Raw genomic sequence first — 22,926 nt, 5'->3', positions numbered from 1 at the left:
AGCGTGGCGAGTGGACTCTCGTGAACGCGCACAGGAGGCTTGACGTCACTGAAGCGCCCTGGTTCTCCTGAGCCGCTTGTACTGCTGGCAAAAGATGGAAAAATCTGATTGACATTTATCCAACATTTCACGCCAAATTGCCATTTTCGACACCCGTGTGCATTTGACAAAAGGACGGCGACCTGGAACTAATCCGAGCTCCACCGGACAGCAAGAAAGGTAGTTTGTTTAAAGAGGTTTTGACCACTAGCTATTGTGTTAGCGAGAGGGGGAAAAAAATAGTGATTCTGCCTGAACATATAAACTGGGATGGACTAGCTTCCTTATGGTACAGACAGCTAACGGTTACGTTAAAACACCTTTTAAGTCGTTTTTTATTTGTATTTAAGACAAAAATGTAGTAGGGGAAGCTCTTTAGTGCAAAAATAACCTAGCTAAAATCGAGAAACTGTTTTAGCAGAGGTGAAGAAAAATGGTTAGATGGGTGTCTCCATGGAAGACGTTGTACGGAGTCGCTGGGAATTGGATCAATCGATGCTAACCCGTTTTAATGTTACATTTGACACAATCTACTGTAAATAAACATCATGGGATTTCGAATTAGCTGTTAAATTGTTAACATTAAAGGGGGCGAATACAAACGAGAAGAGACCCTCCCTCACTTACACACTCCCTTCCCCGGAATGCCCACCGTTCCGTGGACAATCCCCTTTCCTAGCTAGTTCTAATCGGTAGCGTGTGTGGGTTTTTTTAAAAAATACACCTTAGAGCAGATATTTAAAAACAAGCTCAAACGTGAAATATCTTAGGATAAGATGCGGGTAAAGATGCCAGACTTTAGCCGGACCCTATGTGTAACCGTGACTTTATGCTAGGAGGGCCACGCAGCCTGAAGATGAAATTACAGAACTAAAGACGTAAACACGTGTTTAAATGTCGTGAAGCTTAGCTATTCAAATCCTGCTTATGATAAAATGAATGTATATAAATTGTGACTTTTTTATTTATTTTATTTACTTTTTTTTATTTCAAACTGTATTTTATTATATAAACGTCTATCATTTACTAAAAAAAACATTACTGGGAAAAAAATACTATTACTTTAGAAATTAATGTGCAAATGTTGTTCTTTTTTTTGGTATTTTCTATTTGTATATCTTTCTCATGTTGGAGGACACATAGAAAGATAATTGAATTTATATTTGCATTTCTTAGCATCTTTTCAAATTGTTTTTAATCCGGTTGCTGAAAAAATAATACAGTTTAAAAATGTAAGTGTTGCACTTGATCTGCTTCACATACAAATCTTAACAATAACGTGATACAGTTCTTATCTGGTTAGTAGTTTTTTATATTGAGATCTGTAATTCCCCTTCGTTTTAGTTTGTAGAGATAAATGAAAAAAAATTGAACTTAAAACAAGAGTATAATGATTAATCAACTTAACCAGTTAATCGATTTCTATTCCTACAATCCAACCAGATTGATCTGTCTGAGGCAAGATGTTAATTGAATCGACCCATAATCCTTTCAAAATAAAATCAATTGATTAAATCCATATTAGAAAATACTATTTGGACTGAGGCATGGTTGGTTTTAGTTACTTTAAAGCATAAACGACCGTGTCATCACAGCTCAAAGGACAGCAAAAATGATCAAAGCATCATTACAGTCCAAAGAGTGAAAACTGTTTGAATTTTGCAAACATGTGACCATACAGTGTGTTCTAATGTTTCATTTGTATTATTCTGATGTGTAAAAACAACAGTGGGCTGAACTTAATTAAACTAAAATGTGAATACGTTTGTCATTCATTCTTGTTTACTTGTTTGTTTGTTTACATATTTAATTTACACTTGATTATCTTGCGAGAAATACAAGGAATCTGGAAAACGTTGCCTGTACTTTTCAGTATTTATCTGAGTCATACTGGTTGAATTTTTGGCTAAAGATGTCCTGGATTGATTTTAGGTGAATCAGATCGATCCAAATGAACCAAAATCAACTATGAATTGAATAACCATAAAATGATGATGCACATCGAATAGTTAAAATCAATTGTTACACCACTTATTTAAAAGTTTTAATAAATCTTAATTTCAGAAAGTATTCTATGCTTTGTTTTCTGTTGTCACTTAAATGTGACGTTGATGTGATTGTTTTTTATGTCTCTTCAGGCCAGCGTAATATTTTCAAGACTGATCTTTAAAGTGAAGCTGCAGAGACCATGAATGATCTGCTTACGGCGTCCAACTAAACCAGAAAAATCCCCAAACTAAATCCACCTAACAGCAAAAAGGCAGAAGAAAATCACCTGCAGGGAAACACCTACAGATAATTTGGATTGTGCATCAGTTCCACTACAACATCAGGTTTTCCCAGTTAGCTCAACATGTACGGAAGTGCTCGTTCCGTCGGCAGGGGGGATGCCAACCACGGTGGAGGAAGAGATGCAGGTGGTTCTAGCAGTCAGGGGTCTGGACGCTCCCCCCGCCTTCCCCGCTCTCCCAGGATGGGACATCGGCGCACCAACAGTACAGGCGGCAGTGGAGGAGGACCTGGAGGAGCAGGGGGCAAAACACTTTCTATGGAAAACATCCAGTCCCTCAATGCTGCATATGCCACTTCAGGACCCATGTATCTAAGTGATAATGAGGTCGCCATGGCAGGGGATCATGTAGGCAGAAGTGGCGGGACGGGGACCACCATAGGTAGACAAAGGGTGACATATGGGTCCAGGGGCAGCAGCGGCGGAGTGGTAGCGGCTAGCACTCCTAATATTTCCACATCAATGCCTGCTAACGCTGTGCTGCCAGCAGGTATGATGGCAGGTGATGCTCTAGCTTTCGGGGACCACCACATGGCCTCCACAGTCCCCCATTCTCTGCGGCAGGCAAGAGACAACACCATACTTGATCTGCAGGCCCAACTTAAAGAGGTATTTTGATGAAACTCCTGCCAGATTGCTTATTTATGTAGAGATGATAAAGTTCTAACTCATTTAATCTAAAATACTCTCATGCGCTGTTTGGTTATTCCAGGTTCTTCGCGAAAACGAGATTTTACGGAGGGATGCGGAAGTCAAGGAAAGTAAACTCAGTTCCTCTATGAATTCTATCAAGACTTTCTGGAGCCCCGAGCTGAAAAAGGAGCGAGCTCTCAGGAAAGATGAAGCTTCTAAGATCGCAGTTTGGAAGGAGCAATATCGTGTGATCCAGGATGAAGCACAGGTGAGTATTTTAGTTCTTTGAACCTATACGAGTAGCATTATTTATCCAAATTTAACTCATTGTTTTCATTTGAATAAAATCCTTTAACTTTACGTGTCACAGCAGAAGAACACTGTGTTCTAGCCTTAATAAAAGTGTGCTCCTCTCATTTTTTCCCCCTCTCTTTAGCATAGGTTAGAAGCAGTTTTTGAACATCTAGTTAATCCTCTTACACTCAGCTATATGCTCATGCTTTATAGATGAAAGAACTGGAACGGCTGCATTAGTCTCCATATGTGTTTTTGAAATTTCAGGAAGAGGCATCATTTATGGGTGTATGTGTAGTAACTGAATTTTGTTGGTAAAATTAAAGACTTTTTGTCACATGAACAAAGGAGGCAGTAATGAGGGTTGTATGTAGTTGTTTATTCCCTATTTCCTATGTTTTTATGACAAAGATCTATTCTGAAAAGGAATGATCATAATTGTTGAAAAACACCAAAGTGAGAAAGCATTCAGCATATTTAGATGTGTGCAAAAAAAAAAAAGAAATCATAAAATTTCACTTACATGCTGACAAAATCTAAATAAGTTAAAATTTTAAACTGCTGATCAAAGCACAAAACCACAGCGAGGCCACATTCCAGCCCGATGGGCCTCACCTATGGAACAGTTTTTGGAAAAAATAAATAAAAAGTGTAAAACTGATCTTTTTACCTTGGCTTTTAAGTGTTTTATAAATTTCTTTGTTAACTAGATTTTATTTTTGTAGAATGTGTATTACGAATACTATTTTTACTATTATTATTATTTTTATTTATTTTATGTTATGCACTTTGGGAGGTCCTGTTGCAGAAGCACTCTATAAATAAAGTTGAATTTAAATTTTGTGATAGTACATTTTTAATTCTTAAAGCAGAATTGACAAGAAATCACCATTTTCAGTCAAACTCTTATTGTATATTGCTTTAAATCCAAGCCCTTAATAGAAATTATGTTCAAGTTTCAAATTCCCTTGTGTAAGCATCAAATAAATAACGTATCTCATCAGTATATACAGATTTTATGAAGTAATTTTTGTGTTAGAAGGTGAGATGCTGCATTATATTCAATGTTGTTTATAGTTTGCAAGATACTTTATTTGCTTTTTGTGATTTTGTTTAACTAACAGTAACATAAACTTAAAAGCAGTACCTTGATTGACAGCCAAATTACGCCTTAGTGCCGGGGTGCATTGTGGGAAGCAAGGACACATTTGGCAATTAAACCTACAAAAAACAGTTAAAGGCATTTTAAAGGCCCAGACTGGTTTGCAGAACTCCCACTAATTAGGTTACGTTAATGAAGAGGAATCGTCTTTGTTTAGCATCGATTCTTAACGGATCAACCTCCTGTATAATTTGCTGCCTTAACCCCTGCTGACTCACAGAAATCCCGCTCTGGACTAATTCCCAGTAATGGCTGACTGGTGCAGGGCTAATCAGTGGGTGCTTTAATTTAAAGATGTCTGCTTCCACCTCCCATGCTGGCACCACTGAAACAGAGAGCACAGTCACACATACACACACACTCAGAAGCTCTCAAAGGCATTTGGCTGATTATGGCCTCAGTTAAACTGCATGCCCTCTTTGGACGGAGGCCCGACCGAATGTGCATGACTGCAATTGCATGCTTGCATGTGTATAATTTAGATTTTGGCCACAGTTTCTCCTTATGGCTGCCACAGGACTGTTCATCTCTGTTGTTTGACTGTGACTGCACTTTTCCCTCACCTCTGTATGCCTCTGATGTGAACTGACTGTTCTTTTTCCTTTTTCTTTTTTTTTTTCAAGGAGAGTAATTGTCATTAAATTGTATTATTTTTATAGTTAATGTTTGCCGGATGGCATCAAAAATACTTCACTTTAGAGGTGAAGCACCTGACTTGTCATATCTGTTTAGGCAGTGAGAGAAGCGAGTATGGGAGAAGGTCTGTGCTTGTCTGTGCTTGTGTCTGCTCGTGGCTATGTGGTGGTGAGGGGGCGGATCAGCGCAGTCACAGCAGTGAGTCAGCCTTAGTCAGGGGGTGTGGAGTGTGGTGGAAGAGGGGCGGCGAGGGTGAGGAGAAGTGAGAGTATTATGAGGAGATGGAGCAGAGAAGGTGGATGAATAATGAGTCAGGAGGAGAATGGGGTGTGTTAGAAGAGACAAAAGGGAAAGGAAGAGGGGGGTGAAGGCAGGCAGTGACTTCTCTCTTTGTTGTTTGATGAAAACCCTCACAGCTGGTAGTGACTAGAATATGACACAGGGCTGTGTTAGCGTCCCTCAGCAGCTCTGCCAAGTGTCTGTGGCGTCAGATGCCACAAACAGTGCAACTCTACACCCGGATGATTGGGTTTCACTCTTCGGATTTCTTTGAGGCATGAAATATAACACTGTTATCAAAGCATAGCTATCGCAAAATCGGTCAGGACTTGTTTAACCATAATTTAATTTGCAAAATGGCAAATAGAGATGTTAAAGTCCCACTCCGATCAACTTTTGATATATTTTAAAACTGTTCCCAGTGGTCTTTTAGTTATGATTAAACCGTTTATAGCCAAAATAATTAATAAAATGTGTTGTTTTCTAGTTTCTGCAGAGTGGCAGGAGTTATTGGAAATTTGTCTCTGAGTTGTGGAGTAAGCCTGTCCCCATTTCCCATCATCTCTTTGTTAACGCTCTCTTACAACCCCAAAATAACTATTGAAGCCACAAAAATGGCTAGCAATATTGGTGCGACCTAGTCGTACAGTTGTGAGCCAGATTCTAGCTCGGACAAGGACAATGAAGACAAACATGGATTTGTTTGTCTACAAGTGGAAGCTTCAGATGTACCAGAGCACTGAGCCTTTGGCTTGTCTTTGTAGATCCTTCATCATATCTAAAAACTTTATTTTTTTTTTTATTTCTATCCCCAATTCACAGTGATTTGAAAAAATAAATACTCAGAAAAGCAATGTTGAGCTTAATTTTATTGATAATTGTCCTCCATCATGATAAAATGCTACAAGAACATGTTAAAAAAAACACCAAAAACAGGATTTTCATTGGACTGATTAAAAAAAAAACACATTAAAGGGTATATATACCATGCTATTATAAGTCTGTCATTGTAAACTGTATCCTTATAAATAATAATTGCTTTTGGCACACTAAAGAATTCATTTTTTAATGAAATTTTCACAAACTCATTTGATGGGCCAGGATTAGTCGATCGTATTTTCCGGACTATAAGTCGCGGTTTTTTTCATAGATTGAATGTCCCTGCGACTTATACTCCAGTGCGACTTATATACGAATTTTTAATGATGAGATATGGACCATAAGTCTAGAGTGCCCTCTTATGGTGATCTATGCAATTACTTTATTTACTTTAGTTATTCAGACGTGACACAGAGGACTAAGAATTTAAGGGATTTACTGATATGGAGTGAGATTGCGTGCAATTAATTACAGTAAAGATACAAAGTTGATGAGTTCTTGAGACTATAGTTAAATAAAACTGTTATGTTATATAAATGCTACACCTTTTCGTTTTTTTCATGATGCTAATATGTGAATATGTGTTGACACATATTCAGCCTGTTTTCTATTCACTTATGAATGTTATAACTTACCTTCCAGGATGATGTAATATCGTTTTTTTTCAATCAGTTTGTAAAATAAATTACTTGAAAAAAATGCGACTTATACTCCAGTGCGACTTATGTATGGTTTTTTCTTCTTCATTATGCATTTTTTGGCCCCTGCGACTTATACTCCGGTGCGACTTATAGTCCGAAAAATACGGTAGTCACGACTATGTCGACTATATATAGTCAATTACTCGTTTTATTATTATTTTTTTAATCTCAAATCTACGGTTTAAGTCTTGTTTTAATGCCAGAAACAAATGAAGGAGAGAAGTTGCATGATTCAATAAAGGAACAATCATTTTCTGGGATTGGGAGGGGCTCCAGATGTGTAAATGGAGCAAAATACCTCTTTGGGGTTGTTTTTCGTGAGGGATTAGCACTTAAAAGTGCAAAAACTTTGAATTTGGATGATACAGGCCCTTTAAAAGAAGTAATAAAACTTAAATTTATATGCTTTGCTTTCTCTTTGAAGCATCTCCAGATGACGGTTCAGGCTCTCCAGGATGAGCTGAGGATCCAAAGGGACCTGAACCAGCTGCTGCAGCAAGACCCAGCCAGCCAGGGGAGGGACCTGGCCCTGACCTCTGAACCTACAGAAGAGAACTATCGGCGGCTGCACGGGGAGCACGAGAGACAGGCCAAAGAGCTCTTCCTGCTGCGGAAGACGCTTGAGGAAATGGAGCTGAGGATTGACACGCAAAAACAAACCCTGGTGGCCAGAGACGAGTCCATTAAGAAACTTTTAGAGATGCTGCAGAGTAAAGGTACGCTGGTCAAATGTTATCATTTAAACATCTTTATCATATTAAAGTCATTATTGCACACATTAATTAACAAGAAACTACTCAAGACTGGGATCAAACTTATCAAAAATATTTTAAATAGGCAAATTGTTATTAAAAAAAAAAAAAAAAAAAAAAAAAAAAACGTAAAGAAATGTTTAAATTAAATTGAAATTATTAAAGAAATCCATAGATTTAGGTCATGGTGCAGCAAACGGATGCTTCCGTATAACTGCATTTAACACTGAGACACGCGACTATGTTGCACTAAAAGGCTACATTTTTGTAGGATTTTTAAATAAAATCAACAACCAAGACTCCAAATGAGATATTTTTGTAAATTCTTTAATTGTAGAAGGGTATTTTTTTTCCCAGAAGTTCCATCTATATTTATCACAACCGCAGCAGCTTTGATATTTCATCTGTGGTTTGGTCTGCATTCCTGGTTTGGTGATTCCAGCTGTGGCTGTGACGCTCCTCACCGCTCCTAGTCAGAACGCACAGAGGACACATACCTCCCTTTGGTGTCGGTTATCCCTTCATCTTTAATGGGGAATGTTCTATCCTGGCAGTTTTTTACTCTCACGATGTAAAAATCAATAGTTATCTGCTGTGCAAATCATCAACCAAGTTTTGGGAGATTTCCATGATTTTCATCTATTTTTAATAACAGTTTTAATTTATGCTGTTAAATTTAGCATCTAAGATGTCTAAATTTTTTTTTAGCAATGAAACGAAAATTACATATGCTTTTGCTTTCAATTAGAGGCAAAATTAAGGTAATTTTGGACCCAAAGTGGTTTGAGGCACATTTGCATCACAAGGTTAAACTGTTTTATCTTACAAGGTGCAAAAGAGAAACAATCCTTCAAATTTAAATAAACTTTTGTAAATGAGAGTAACCAGCTCTGAGGTCTTTGTTTCTTTGGCTATCAAGATGTTGAATTTGGTCATTTAATAACAAATGATTAATAGATTTTCTGTTTTTTATATAGATATCCTTTACTCTTTTGTGGGGGTCTGATGATTGAGAGGCACAGTTAAGCATCATTTATGTGTCTGAAATGGATCCAGAACAAACTCTGATTCTAAATCTGACTCATCTCAATAATCCTATGAAGTCTCAGTATTTTTTTCCAAAAAGAAAATTGGATTCTTTGAACTTACTAAATAAATGCTTTTAATTTTTAAAGAACTTAAATTAAAACTTAGCATTTTTTACGTGTTTGTGTTCCAGACAGGTCGATAAGTTTTGGTGTTTGCTCGTGTTTGTTAACCCATATAGTTTCAGTTGGTTGTTGTCAGACTTCCTTGGTTCAGAAGTCTCTGTGTTCTTCGTTGGCATGGTTACCGTTTCAGGACCGTCTGCCAAAGCATCAGAGGAGGACCAGGAGAGGACCAGGAGACTGGCTGATGCTGAGATGCACCGCCATCATCTGGAGAGTTTGTTGGAGCAGAGAGAAAGAGAAGTTACAGCACTTAGAGAGGTTAGTCCAATTAGGATTTTCAAGTTGTCCTTAGATTTTGTCATTATTGTATTTAATTTATATAATGCTGTGTTAACAGGAACTTCACCGTCGTTACGAGGGAACCCCAGAATCTACCAAAACAAAGGCTCTACAGACTGTTATCGATATGAAGGTGCTACTCCAACTATGGTGCATGAATACTTTCTGGTCATAACAACACTGCTGATGCTGCAACACTGAACTTTCAGGATGCAAAAATCAACTCCATGGAGCGGAGTCTGCGGGACATGGAGGAGGAGCTGCTGATGCTGAAATCAAACGGCCTTCTGAGCTGCGAGGAGCGTCAGGAGGAGATGAAGCAGATGGAGGTGTACCGCAGTCACACCAAGTTCATGAAGAACAAGGTCAGAGACCAGGGAGTTTGGTTTGAACCTCCTCTCTGCTTTAATTATGCACGAAGAGCAGAATATGAGGAGTCAAATACTTTTTTTTTTTCCCAGATGGAGCAGGTGAAGCAGGACCTTTCCAGAAAGGACACCGAGATGCTCGGTCTGCAAACGAAGCTGGAGACCCTGACCAACCAGTTCTCAGACAGCAAACAACATATTGAAGTTCTCAAGGAATCTCTTACTGCTAAGGAGCAACGAGCTGCCATCCTACAGACAGAGGTACGCCAGAGTCTCAGTTCATTTGTTTGAAGTCTCTCTACGATCATCTTTTGTGCTACTGTCCCTGGGAGGTTGTTTTGCTGCCTTTTCCTTAAAGTTTTGAAGAAGCACTAACAACACTGCACCCCACACCACCACCAGGCAAGGAGGGGTGCAGTTATATTATTTATGTTTTTAACTATTAGCTTTTAAAACATTTTACACACAATGAGTGGTGTGTCAAACTGTAAAAAAAAAATCATTGCAATTTGGAGCCCCCCTCAGCAGATGGCACCCTAGGTGGCTGCCTAGGTTGCCTATGCCCAGGGCCGGTCCTGTACAAAACAATTTAAATAAAGAAATACTCAAAATCTTTATATATATTTCTTTATATATGTCCCCCGTCATCGTAAAAATACAATCCAATTTCACTGCAGTGAGTCTTTAATGATTTCTAAGGTATATATACTAAATACTGTGTCCACATTTCTGTCTTATCCAGGTTGATGCTTTACGTCTGCGCCTGGAGGAGAAGGAGGCAACTCTAAACAAGAAGAGCAAGCAGATCCAAGAGATGTCAGAGGAGAAGGGAACCCTCAACGGAGAAATCCACGACCTAAAGGACATGCTGGAGGTTAAGGAGCGCAAGATTAATGTACTACAGAAAAAGGTGATATTTCCACAGAGCTGTCAAATCTTTTCTTTTTTTTTAAGTTTGGTAAAACTGGTTCTTTCACAGTTTGTTCTGTGGGTTGTGTCCATGTCTTAACAATGGTCTTCTGCTCTTGATTGCCAGATTGAGAACCTGCAGGAGCAACTCAGAGACAAAGAGAAGCAGATGAGCAGCCTGAAGGAAAGAGTGAAGTCTTTGCAGGCCGACACTTCCAACACCGACACTGCTCTCACAACCCTGGAGGAGTCGCTTTCCGAAAAAGTATATTCACACCTCGATGACTAATACTTTTGGATTTCTTTTGGTCAACATTTTGGAACAATCCTCTGCTCTTTTCTAGGAGCGCATCATCGAGCGTCTGAAGGAGCAGCGCGATCGAGACGACCGGGAGAAGACGGAGGAACTCGAATGCACCAAAAAGGAACTGAAAGAGTTGAAGGAGAAGTTAAGTTTGCTGCAGGGAGACCTTTCAGACAGAGAGGTGAGGAACAGATGCCAAATGTAAGTCTGCTGGGATGTTAGAAAAACTGTTCTGTCAGATGAAGAAACAGGATACATCTGAATAACTTGTCTGTTTCAAGGGTTCAAGTATAAACATACTTTTTTTTTTCCTGATTTCTGTGTGAATCTGTTCATCTGACCTCTGGGATCTGCGAAACAGAAAATGTTGGTGGAGCGTTGCCATTTAAAACTATTCATTTTAAGCTTTATATCCACACACTCGATTTAGAATGAAATGCAGCTCGTACACTTAAGGGAATGAGAATTTTTGATGTACTTGTAATCCTGGGCAAATAAGGTAACCTTTATTTTTGGGGGGTGTATGCAGACTTCTCTCTTGGACCTGAAGGAGCATGCGTCTTCCCTGGCCTCCTCGGGACTGAAGAAAGATTCAAAACTGAAAAGTATGGAGATCACTTTGGAGCAGAAACGGGAGGAGTGTCTAAAACTGGAAAACCAGCTAAAGAGAGTAAGATAAATTGCTTCAAAAAATGATTTTTCTTTTATTCACCTCTAAATGAACATTTTTCTGATCATTGCCAAATCTTAAGGCTCAGAATGCAACGCTGGAAGCACAAGCCAACACAGAGCTGGCCGAGCGCATCAAGAGTCTGGAGCGAGAAGTGAGTCGCTACAAAGAAGATTCTGTGAAGGCTCAGGCAGAGGTGGACCGCCTTCTTGAAATCCTCCGAGAAATGGAAAACGAGAAGAACGATAAGGACAAAAAGATCAGCGAGCTGGAGAGGTGGGTTCAAACTCCAACACTTCCTCTGTACTTGGTAATACAGCCACAAAGTCAACTGATGGAGTGCAGTATGAATCTGTTTAATACAAGGAAGCCTCAAAAAGTTGGTTAATAGTTTGATGAATAGGGTTAAGAAATCAATTTTTTGAAACTCAGATGTCTTGATAAAATGAAGTTGAAGCTCCAGAAACGACTCCAGCCATCACTGTAGTTTAATAAATTATCTTTTTTTTTTTTTTTTAATAATCCAAATGGTGAACCTGGTTAGGTTGATATTTGAGGCGAATTGTGCATTTTGTGGTACGAAAAATACCAATATTGGTATGGATTTACCTTAGGATTCCTTCTTTCAGAAAAACATGAGAAAAGTCTATTATTACTATTTTTACTCTCTCAATTGTTCCAAAAATACTCCAATCTAGGGGTGCGCGCATTACTTGAACCAATTGTGATCCGTTACACTCCGACTCCAATCTCATTGGTGCTTATACCACAAAATGCACGATTAATTTAATAACTGGCTCCACTAAAAGGCAAACGGATTCTAGTCTCTAGTTTAAAAACTGTACTTTACAGGTTTTCCATCCTATAACTTTCTTATTGCTTTTCCTGCCAGAGATAAATAGAGAACAGTAAACACATTTAAAGGTTTCAATCTGCGTTTTCTGCTCTCATTCTGTTTAACACGTGGACAGATTAGTTCTCACAAATCTTTTGACAGACGACATAAAAAATGTTAAGAACTCGCCTAGTTTGCTGGAGTTTCTTCTACGACAGACTGAAGTTGAATATTTCCTCAGACTCGATTAAAGATAGTGTTTTCTGAAGCTTCATTGTTGGCGTTTTACATAAACATTGCTCATTCTGCTTTCTAATTTCATGATATAATCTGATGTGAGCAGACCTTGAATGTATATTGATGTACCTACTTTAATCTCCAGTTTCACACAGTAGAAAATATTTCTCAGACGTTGTTTCTCTAACTGACACATTTAGAACATTAACGGAGAAATGACAAATGTCTGAATGCCGCCGCTCTAATGGAGCGACGCAGTCATTAATCTTAACCTTATCTCGTCTGAAAAGGCTTTATGAACCGAGGAGTCCCACCCTCCTCCTCTTCACATTAACTCCTTTTACTTCACATTAATCTTCCTTTTCTCTTTGCTGCTTTCCTGTCTTTTTTCTCTGGAAATTACTCATCCCTCCAGTTTGGCTTCCAGGTTAGTGTTCATCTTTTCTCCCACGTGATACTTTGATCGCCTGATTGTCCTCTAAAAATTCCTTTTCAACGTCTGCACCCGTTTCCACACAGTCTGATTACCTTTTACCCTCAAATGTTTATTTCACATTTCTTCTAATCTCAAGTTTTTCAAATCCTGCCTAAAACTACTCTTTAATTGGTCAAATCAAACTGATCAATTGTTTTTGAAAATTTCCCCAACTTTTCCTTTATGGATAAGAAAGTTTAACAGTACAGTGTTCCCTCGTTTATTGCTACAGTTAAAAAAAAATAACCTTCGATGAGTGAAATCTGCTAAATAAATCAATGATTATAGATGTTTTAGGGCCATAAACTCTCACTACACACTTTATACACTTATCAGACAGAAATGAGCATTTTCACACTCTTGTTGAAAGTTAAAACCGTAGAAAAATAAGTCCAGTATTATAGGATGAAAATAAAGATCTGATCACGATCAAAAATGTGTTTTAGTGTGACTAGCTGAACTCATCCGTATGGAAGACAGAGCATGGAGGTGTATGATTGACAAGATCTTCAAAGTCAAAGTCAAGGCCCGGGGGCCAAATCCAGATCATTTTATTTTATTGTTATTAATGGCCTGATGTTATCTTGCTTTTCTTTACAACTTGTATAGTTTGAACAAAATATACTTTTATGGAAAGTAAATTATTGAAAGTTATTTAAGGTTTAAAATAATTTAATCTAGAATAAAATTAATTCCTTTTAATAATTCATTTTAATGTTAAAAAGTTACAGTTTTAAAGTTTAAAAAAAATGAGTATTCTGCTAGCTTTTTGACTATTTTAGCATTTACTGAGATTTCTTAGGCTGTTTTGGAGTTTAGCTAATATTTCAGCTAAATGCTGTTTTGTCAAAATTAGGTTTTTCTTTTTACATTTTTAGGGTAATATTTACATGCTAGCTGTTTTGGCTAATTTGGGCTTTTTTCTTTTTTTTTGGATATTTTGAAGTTTATCTATTTTTCAGCTACTTGCTAGCTGTTTTGGCTAACCTTATTTTTTAAGCTAATTTAGCATTTAGCTAATGTTTTAGCTGGCCATCAGCTTCAGCATTTTCACACTAGCATTATTGCAGGTAATGCTATATATCCTGTTCATAATTATGTTAAAAAGTTACAACTTTAAAGTTTTAAAAACTTAATTTTGGAGTGTTTATTAAATGTTTATCCTGACCTAAGGTGTGTTTTGTATTTTGGCCCCCTGTTCGATTGAGTTTGACACCCCTGGTTTACAACCTAAAGGGAGGCAGAAAACAATGTACTGTAAAAAAAAAAAATAAATAAATACATTTGTAAAAAGCATGAAACCGTGATAAAACAAGGGAACACTGTATTAAATATTAGCAGATCATATAAAGGCCCTTTGCTGTGGTTCAATAGGCAGATGAAGGACCAGACGAAAAAGGTGGCATCGCTGAAGCACAAGGAGCAGGTGGAGAAGAGCAAGAACGCCCGTCTGATGGAGGAGGCCAGGAAGAGGGAGGACAACATGTCTGAATCCTCCCAGCAGGTAAAGGTGAGGCTTATGGGTAAATGGGGAGGAAATGTCCGGTCAAATTTCAGATGAAGAAGGAAGTGTGTGTTTTGTTTCATGAAGGACACCCTGCGTCAGAAGTCGGAGCGCATCGAGGAGCTAGAGGAGGCGCTGAGGGAGAGCGTTCAGATAACAGCTGAGAGAGAAATGGTGCTGGCGCAGGAGGAGGCTGCCCGCTCGCTACAGGAGAGACAGGTGGACCGCACACGCATACAGGACACGTCTGCGTTAACGACTAACTGGCCCAAAACCATGATGCATCTGTTTCTTATGGATTAAAAAAAAACTGCCCTCCTTTGAGAATCACATTTAACTGCCATAGTGGTGTCACTCATTCTTTCTTTTCCTGCCTCTTCTCTGGCCTCCTCTTCCTCTCTCAGTTCTTTTACCTTTGCTTGTCATTTTCTCTTGTTTTCTTTCTGCTACACAACCGCCTCTCAGAAGCACTCACTCAAACCAATGCATGAGTCCAACCTCGCCCACTTTAAGTGGTCTAAGGTATGAGCCCAGTGTATGTGACGGTGTCCATCAGTGAGCAGCAACACTTAGAGAGGGTGGACACAATGTGAGCAACACGTCTACAAACCATGTGGTCTGATGCAACAACAACAACAGCCCCCATCTCTTTCTCCTACATTTGGACACATTTGTTCTGCATGCAACACTGCGGTTGATCAGACTGCATGTTTTTGTGAAGTGTTTGTGTTGTCTCTATTGACTGTATATGAGAACTGGACCGAATGAAGAAAGGAAGTCAGTCTATTTTTTCATAGTACGGTATATTGGACCCAGAAGTTGTCAGTAAGTAATGATCGGTCTGCAGCTACGTTCACACCGCCCTTAGGAACACGTGTTGAAGCTGCTTTTCATGAAGTCTAAATGTGTGTTTTGGTGTTCAAAACTCTTGTGTTCACACGAGTTTTCACGACAGTTTCAGGCTATTGAAGCAGGTTAAACTTTGACCAATCAGGGACTCTGATTTGGTAGTGACACATGTATGGCGTCGTTTTAATTCACGGAAGTACCAAACTTATCATGGAGGAGAAATTAATAATTGCCCAGCTAGAATTATCTGACACCAAGTTTTTCATGAAATTGAGCTGTGAAAGAAAAAGCCTTGTACAAGATTCACAAGACTTGCACTGTTGCTAGTTCACACCAACTGTAGGTTTTGGACAAGCCCCTCCTTGATTGTCCAATGTAAACACCAAAAGTTAAATGGACATTTAGATCAGACATCAAGTACACATGTCGCATTTCCGGTGTGAACGTAGCATGAGTCAATCACTCTAGCCAATCAGTAGTGAGCTTGTTGGACAGCCACACCCCTACCACTTGAAAGGAGGTTATGGAGAATCTGTCAATCAAATGCTTCAACCATTTTCAGAAGAATCTGATTGGCCAGTTTATAATTTGAATTAAATACTTTAAATACTTTTAAAAGATCAGGACAAGCAAGAAACAACATAGAATGAGTAATGTTTTTAATAGAAGTCTATGTGATTTTGGCTTATTGGAGCCAACAGTACTTCCTGTTTAGAAAGTAAACTCGGTTCAGTTCTCATATACAGTCAATGGTTGTCTCCAGCCCACTCTGGGATTTTTTTACCTGCTGTTTCTTTCTTTATAGTGAATGTATCTCGTCTCCTGTTCAGGTGTGAAAAAAGCATATACTAATATGAAGCAAAAGCTTGTTGAATTTTCAGTCACAGTGGTGCAAACCCTCATGAATACAGAGAAATTTGGCGAGAACTGCAGGATCATGGCAGATATGAGGGAAATTTTAAGGTCTGAACCCCCTCTGGCTAGGATATGTGTGTTTAGCTACTTATGCAGAATGAATTAGTTATTATATCTCACTTTGGGAGTTGAAGTAGATTATATTGTTCTGTCGACACTTGTAGTTGCTTCAAATGGTTTGCTTGTTGTCAGATATTGACTAAATAGCAGGTAAAATAAATCTACTAACAAAGTGTGGCCTTACTTCTTTTATAGAGAACCTCTTGTTCTTCCCAGATGTTCCCATAAACTCTGCTACCCCTCCCTCGTCAGTAGTTCCCCACACGTCCAAGTTATTCCAAATGTCACATCTTCAAAGAAGCATGACGATGGTGGATCTTCAGCACGGCACCTTTCTCTGCTCGCCACTGACTGGTTCGTGTGTCTGTGTCCCCAGATGGAGGAGCTGCTGGGCGCCATGGAGAAGGTGAAACAGGAGCTGGAGTCGATGAGGGCCAAGCTGGCCTCCACCCAGCAGTCTCTGTGTGAGAAGGAGGCGCATCTCACAACCCTGCGAGCCGAGCGCAGGAAACATCTGGAGGAGGTGCTGGAGATGAAGTAAGACGCACACTGCAGGGTGGCACAGAGTCTGGATTATCGATCGCTGCCTTAATCTTATAAAATGTCATCCTGTTGTGGCGTGCTGCTGATGGTTGAGGTGTTTAAACGCTGCGCTGCTTCACCCAACAGGCAGGAGGCGTTGTTAGCTGCCATCAGTGAGAAGGACGCCAACATCGCGTTGCTGGAGTTATCGTCCTCTAAGAAGAAGAAGACCCAGGATGAGGTGGCCATGCTGAAGCGGGAGAAGGACCGACTGGTGCAACAGCTCAAGCAGCAGGTAAGAAAAAAGTCAGTTATAAGGTATATTAAGAAGTTTCCCACAGGTTTATATCATCATTGTTCAAATGTAGATAATGGTGTTTAATATAAAGGTGGCGCACTATCAGTGCTTACTCATCAAACAATAGATGTGGGCTTTGAAAAAATAAAAACTTATAATGATTTTTGCACATATTTATTAGATATAAATTGTGGACTCCTTATACTAAAGTACATTAATTCTTGTATGATCCACACCGATAATTGTGATGGAATAGATGTGGAACCTAAGCCCTCATAAAATAAATACTGTTCTACTTAAGAATGCCACAAATCACCGTTTAAAACCAAACCGTATGTTACGAACTTCTTTTTTAGGTTTTTAAATCCACACCCAGCAGCCAATCAGAATTGAGTATTCACCTGGTTCATTCACCCTGAGTATGTTTACGTTGAAAGTGTCAAACAGATGTGACAATTTTAAAGAATTAAAAAAGGATTTTTCCTCAGTTTTTTTTTTTTTTTTTGGGAAAACATTAATTGTATATCTTACCAAAGCAAAACATTGATCCAAAAAATTGAGGTTTGAACTTAATTGTGGGAAAAGTAAATGGTTGTGTGCCTAATTCTTGTTGACTTATTAGCAAAATATCATTCATGTTTAGTTGTCTGTCCATCTTCTTGCGCTCATGCGTGACCGGGTGCAGCAATCTCCCCGACCACTTCCTCCACCTCCTCTGGGCGGACCCCAAGGGTTCCCAGACGTAGTCTCTCCACCGTGTCCTGGGTCATCTCCAGAAACATTTAATGACCCGCCCCTATGAAAATTGTGATTTAGTGTTTTTAACATGTTCTTGTGGCATTTTTCTGATGATAGACATGTATTAACGAATTTAGCTTAAAATTACATTTTTGAGCATTTATTCAATCAAACTGCTGTGAATTCGCTGCAGATAAAAAAAAGCAGTTTAAAAAGAGCTTCTTTGTGACGCTGGGCGGGCCACAAGCTCCCTGATTCTCTCTGCTTCACAAATGGGACGGGAAAGGGGGATGGGGTTGCTCCACGGCAGAGGTCCCGCCCACAACAGAAACTATGTGCTAGAAAACAACACAACTTTTTAAAAAAAAATTGTCTAAAAACAATGCAATCATAACTTAAAAACCACAGGGGACACTTTTACATTAGATCAAAAAATGATCAAGGTGGAACTTGAAGACCTCTTCAGGTATCATCCTATATAGGAGATCTTAAGTTTACTTTTCTGATTTATTTCCGTAAATTTCTCATTAATTTGTTCCTAAAACTGTGATTATTTGCTCTGTTTTCAAATGACAGACTCAGAACAGGATGAAGCTCATGGCAGACAACTACGAGGACGATCACCTAAAGACTGCAACTGACCACACGAACCACAAACCTTCTCCAGACCAGGTAGATCACCTCACCGTCATCACCTGAAGGCGTTAAAACCCCTCTAAATGATCATGAAGGCTCTCTCTGACATCTGCGGTTTATCTGATGCCAGCTTTTTAAAGGACACGGCAGGATTTTCTTCTGTATGAACTAACTAAATATCCCTTTCCAATGCTGCGGCTGGCTTACCTAATAGGATGATGAGGAGGGTATTTGGGCATAGCCGGCCTGTTGCCCTCCTCCTCTCTCTCACATCTGTTTTGTTCCGAATGGTGAGCTTTGTATGGAAAAGTCCAGCCTGTCACATCCGTCACTGGCATGTTTACCTCACGTGTTTGTGGTTTGGTTTCATCTCTCTTCTTAAATCTGGGACAACATCATCATCGTTGCTTGGTTTACACACCTCTCATCCTGTGGTTTGGCCTTGTGTTGTGTCATTGAAGGGGGGGGTCACTGTTTAAATGTTTGCATGTGTAAGCCAGAACACTAAACCCTCTGAGCTTTGCATGTCACTGCTCTGACGCTGACCTGACCAACGGTGTTCCACCAGAATGATCAGGAATTTTTGTTCAACTGCACAGATAAATGTTGATTTTCATCCGGCTCTAATGTAACATGGTGGTGGGTTGATTCGCTTGCATGTGGACAATGTTTTTTTTTTTTATTTTCCTGTACAGTTTTTCTGTTTCTCACCTTTTTTTGGTGTGTTCTTCATCTTTTGCTCCTGCAGATGATTCCCCCTCTTTTAGCCTTGTGCCAGAACCGCAGCAAGCTCAAACTCTACATCGCCCACTTGACCGACCTCTGCCACGACCGAGATCCCGGCATCCTCAGTCAGCTGACCCCGCCCCCTCACTATCACCACAGTGACCCAGAAGGCTGGGAGGAGGAGCTTCAGAAGATGAGCATCGAACAGGTGAGCAGGGAGGCTCGGAAGCTGAATCCCTTTATTACCCTGCTGTGAAAATTATTATATAATGTATTTTTCTGATAATGGAGGACATATGGAAATAAAATTAAGCTTAAAATTCAATTTCTGGGTATTTCTGTATTAAAATCGTTGTGAATCAGAAGCAGACGAAAAAAAAATACATTTAAAATTACATTTTGTGATGTAATAAATACACCGGGTGAGCCACAAACTCCTTGCTCCACTCTATTCTGATGCACTTGCAAACAAATCTTTGTTTTCCTCGTCCAAACTGACATCTGCCTCATAACAGCTGGAAAGCTCCAATATTGCTCGCCAGTTTTAATGTTGGGTTGAGGGTGTGTGGGGCTGTAGGCTTGCGGGAGAGCAGTACTGTGTTGTTTGAGCGACATATCAAACTTACTAACAAAAAAACGCACCCTAACCAGCTACTGTCACTGATTTCTTTAGTTTTATTTTTTAAAGACGCACTCCGATCATCTTTTATGTATTTTCAAATGATGATGTTTTTAGCCAAAATCAGAAAATCTGTCGTTTTCTAGGACATAATTTCTGTAGAGTGGCAGAAGTTCATTAGAAATTCACCTTTGAGTTGTGAGTGGAACTGTTAGCACGGAGCAAACAGCCCACCCCCACTTCCCGTCACCCATCTGATGCACTCTCTCCCGCTAGCTTACAGCCCCTTAAACCCTAAACCAAAAGCATCAATGTAACGCTCATTTTAGCTTACGTTTTTAATATTTTCCTCTTTACCGTAGTATTTTTCTTAGTCCGTAATCTTCTTTCAAAAATGACGAGCATTATTGGTGCCATCTAACCGTTCAGTTTTGATCCAGCTCAGACGAGGAAAACGTGAGACATCATGAGACAAATCCTTCAACAACATGTTAACATGTTAAAACACGATTTTCATCAGAGGGGGTCTTTAAACTGTGAACTCTGACCTGTTTTCCCTTGTTGAGTTCCTCATTAGTAAGTCACTTTGAATGAAACTGTCCTGTAAGTGTTAAAGAAATTCCAGCTCAAATGTAGAAACCTTTTAAACATTTATGTTTTTCATCTAGAATTTAAAAAAAAAATTGCTGAAACTGGTTCCAATTTGAGCCAGAAAAACCCCCAAATGCCTGATTTCATTTTTTTTTCTCTACCAGCTGAAGCAGGAGCTGGAGTTGTGTGAGAGAGAGAGCGGAGAGCTGCAGGAGTTTGCCAACGCCGTTCTGCAGCAGATCGCAGACTGCTGTCCCGACATCCTGGAGCAGGTTGTCAAAGCCCTGGAGGAGTCCTGATGACCACAGCGGGCTCCGCTCAGGAGTTTCTCCCCTCCAAAGCATGACTGACACTCGGGGGGGTGTTATCATTCGTCCCACTGGACTCTGCCTCTTTAAGCCGTTGAAGCCAGAAGTGCTTTTTAGCTTCACTGTTGCTCCGAGGAGAGAGTGTAAAACCAAATTAACATCCAGGATTTAGTGCACAAACCTGAACTTTAATCACAAATCCCCCTTCAAAATCCATGACGTTTACAGGTTAAAGAGGACACCCCCACTCTGGAGGTGGTCTGCTCATCCACTAAACTAAAAAAAAAAGAGGTACAGGAAAGCACTTTCAGTCAGGAAGGCGGTGCAGAGTGGAGCTTAGTGTTTTTTATTTTTTTGAACCAAATGAGCACAAACGCTCCTAAAAAGTTGGTACACAGTCAGTGGCTGGATCATTGGCATTAGAGGGGGGGGGGTCAAGGCCTGTTTGTTTTTTTAATCAAAGATCAGATTTCATGTTCTCAGTGAGAGAGAGGATGGAATATAAAAAAAAAAAACTCTATTTGTTGGTGGTTATGTATTAATCTCTGGATGGTTTTGCACACGGCATCCACTTGTTTATGAGGTATGCAATGTTTCTTTAGAGAACGTTCTCGTGGCCTTGGAGCATGCACAAAGACCAGTACTGGACCTAAAGCAGGGATCTTTATTCCTCTGTCACAATGGTGCTAAGGCATGAAGTAAAGAGTTTTCAAATAACACTAATTCAGTTTCTGCTAAAGTTTCAATAGGTGTCACTTAAACCTCACCAGATCTTTTAATTTACCAAAAAAAAAAAAAAAAGATAATTTTTCCTCCTTTTTTCTTTAGCGGTGAGGTTTAATCAAGTGCATCTACTTTTACGGAAAATCTTTTCAATAGAGTTCGACATTTTAAATCAGTTTGTAAATAAAGTGATATTTAACACGTACTGTCACTGAATAAAGTCAAGTGGAAGGTGTTGTGCATTCAAAAATACATATTAAAAGATAAAAGCAGTGCAGTCGTCGGGATGTGTGTGTGTGTGTGTGTGTGTGTGACAGTGCTGCAGGAAATCATGTTCTTCATATGGAAAAAATAAATACTGTTTACTGTATGGATATGCATTGAATGTTTGTACAGATTCTCCAAGAGTTTGTTGCTCTGAAAAAAAACAGTCAAAATAATTTAAGTCTGAATGTTTTTAAGCAAAGACTGTGTGATAGGAAAGCACTTTCCTTATATATTTTTTTTTGGCATAAACATATTTTCACTGAAAGGTGACATCTTAGGACTGTTTCTTTTTTTTTGTAGATGATTTGAATTTTTTGAATAAAAAGCACAGAATCTGCGAACACCCAGAAAAAAAAGAACCTGTCAGATGGATTTCTGAGTGTCGGTGGCCTGTGCGTCAGTCCTTGCCTTAAGGTGGGGTCGTCTCTGCTTTACCTCAGCTCTTTACTGCGTGGGTCACAGAGCTGCTGCGTGAGAGGCTTCAGTCAACTTCTATGTGTGTTTGCTCTTTTGCATTTGCGTCAGACTCGTACTGCCTTGTGTCTGTTACTAAATCAAACTAAAAAAGGAAAGTGAAACAGACGTGAGTTATTCCGATTTTGTATGTATGTAAATAAAGAAATTATAAGCCTGTGGATTTGGGTTTTGTTTCATGTGCGATCTTAAAGTACAAAATGTTTTTTATAAAAACATTTAAACCTCATACTTACAGAAGCTGGGAGCTCTAAATTATTGAACTATTTGGGAGCCATTTGCAGCCCGTCAAGCTTTTTAATCTGAAATAAACTGGAATAAATCATACTGATAATCCTTTTAAATACTCTACAATTACCTTTAAGTTATTCTGCATTCATGCTGTTGGACGATTTTGTCATTTTTCTGACTTTTTATATGTGTTTTCCAAGTCAGAGATGCATTTTTTTTTAGTAATTCCAAAATTGACATTAAAATTAGAACAAAAGTCAGTTTTTAAATCAAAAACTCCAGAATTCTCAAGCATGTTTTTGTCAAGATTCCATGTTATTTCTTTTCTCTTATAAAGTGGATTACCAAAACACTCCCCACATCTGCTGCTGGTCCAGCCCCAGTCAAATATCAGAACCCTTTGTAGCCCTGTTCTAATAAAAAAAAAACTAGTTTCTGAAAGAACCACCTCACTCTGAAATGTAGGTAATTTTTCCATCGTTTTTATTATCTTTTATATTTATACTAATGTA

At 39.1% G+C, this 22,926-nt stretch overlaps 1 protein-coding gene across 7 annotated transcripts; it reads left to right on the top strand.

Moving 5' to 3' along the window:
• On the top strand, positions 1–22,346 carry LOC112152727 (ELKS/Rab6-interacting/CAST family member 1). Of its 7 annotated transcripts, XR_002920380.2 has the most exons (23): positions 2–219; positions 2,178–2,938; positions 3,042–3,230; positions 7,338–7,629; positions 9,007–9,134; positions 9,214–9,288; positions 9,365–9,520; positions 9,617–9,784; positions 10,266–10,433; positions 10,560–10,697; positions 10,777–10,917; positions 11,266–11,406; positions 11,489–11,682; positions 12,894–12,905; positions 14,328–14,463; positions 14,545–14,676; positions 14,923–14,979; positions 16,658–16,818; positions 16,951–17,098; positions 18,416–18,511; positions 18,690–18,765; positions 19,224–19,409; positions 20,576–22,346. XR_002920380.2 is itself a non-coding variant. In XM_024282492.2 (22 exons), exons 2-22 carry the CDS (start codon positions 2,393–2,395, stop codon positions 20,708–20,710), a joined length of 3,393 nt encoding a protein of 1,130 aa, XP_024138260.1. In that variant the 5' UTR covers positions 2–219; positions 2,178–2,392; the 3' UTR covers positions 20,711–22,346. The 7 variants fall into 7 exon arrangements, 5 of the variants coding, with proteins under 5 accessions (XP_024138257.1, XP_024138260.1, XP_024138259.1 ...); XR_002920381.2 differs by lacking the exon at positions 14,923–14,979; XM_024282492.2 differs by lacking the exon at positions 18,690–18,765 and having other exon boundaries at positions 14,328–14,457.
• Positions 22,347–22,926: the final 580 nt, after the last annotated feature.

Source organism: Oryzias melastigma, linkage group LG6 (genome assembly GCF_002922805.2).
Source record: "Oryzias melastigma strain HK-1 linkage group LG6, ASM292280v2, whole genome shotgun sequence".
NCBI classification, from domain to species: domain Eukaryota; kingdom Metazoa; phylum Chordata; class Actinopteri; order Beloniformes; family Adrianichthyidae; genus Oryzias; species Oryzias melastigma.
This window is presented reverse-complemented; position numbering and strand designations above follow the sequence as displayed.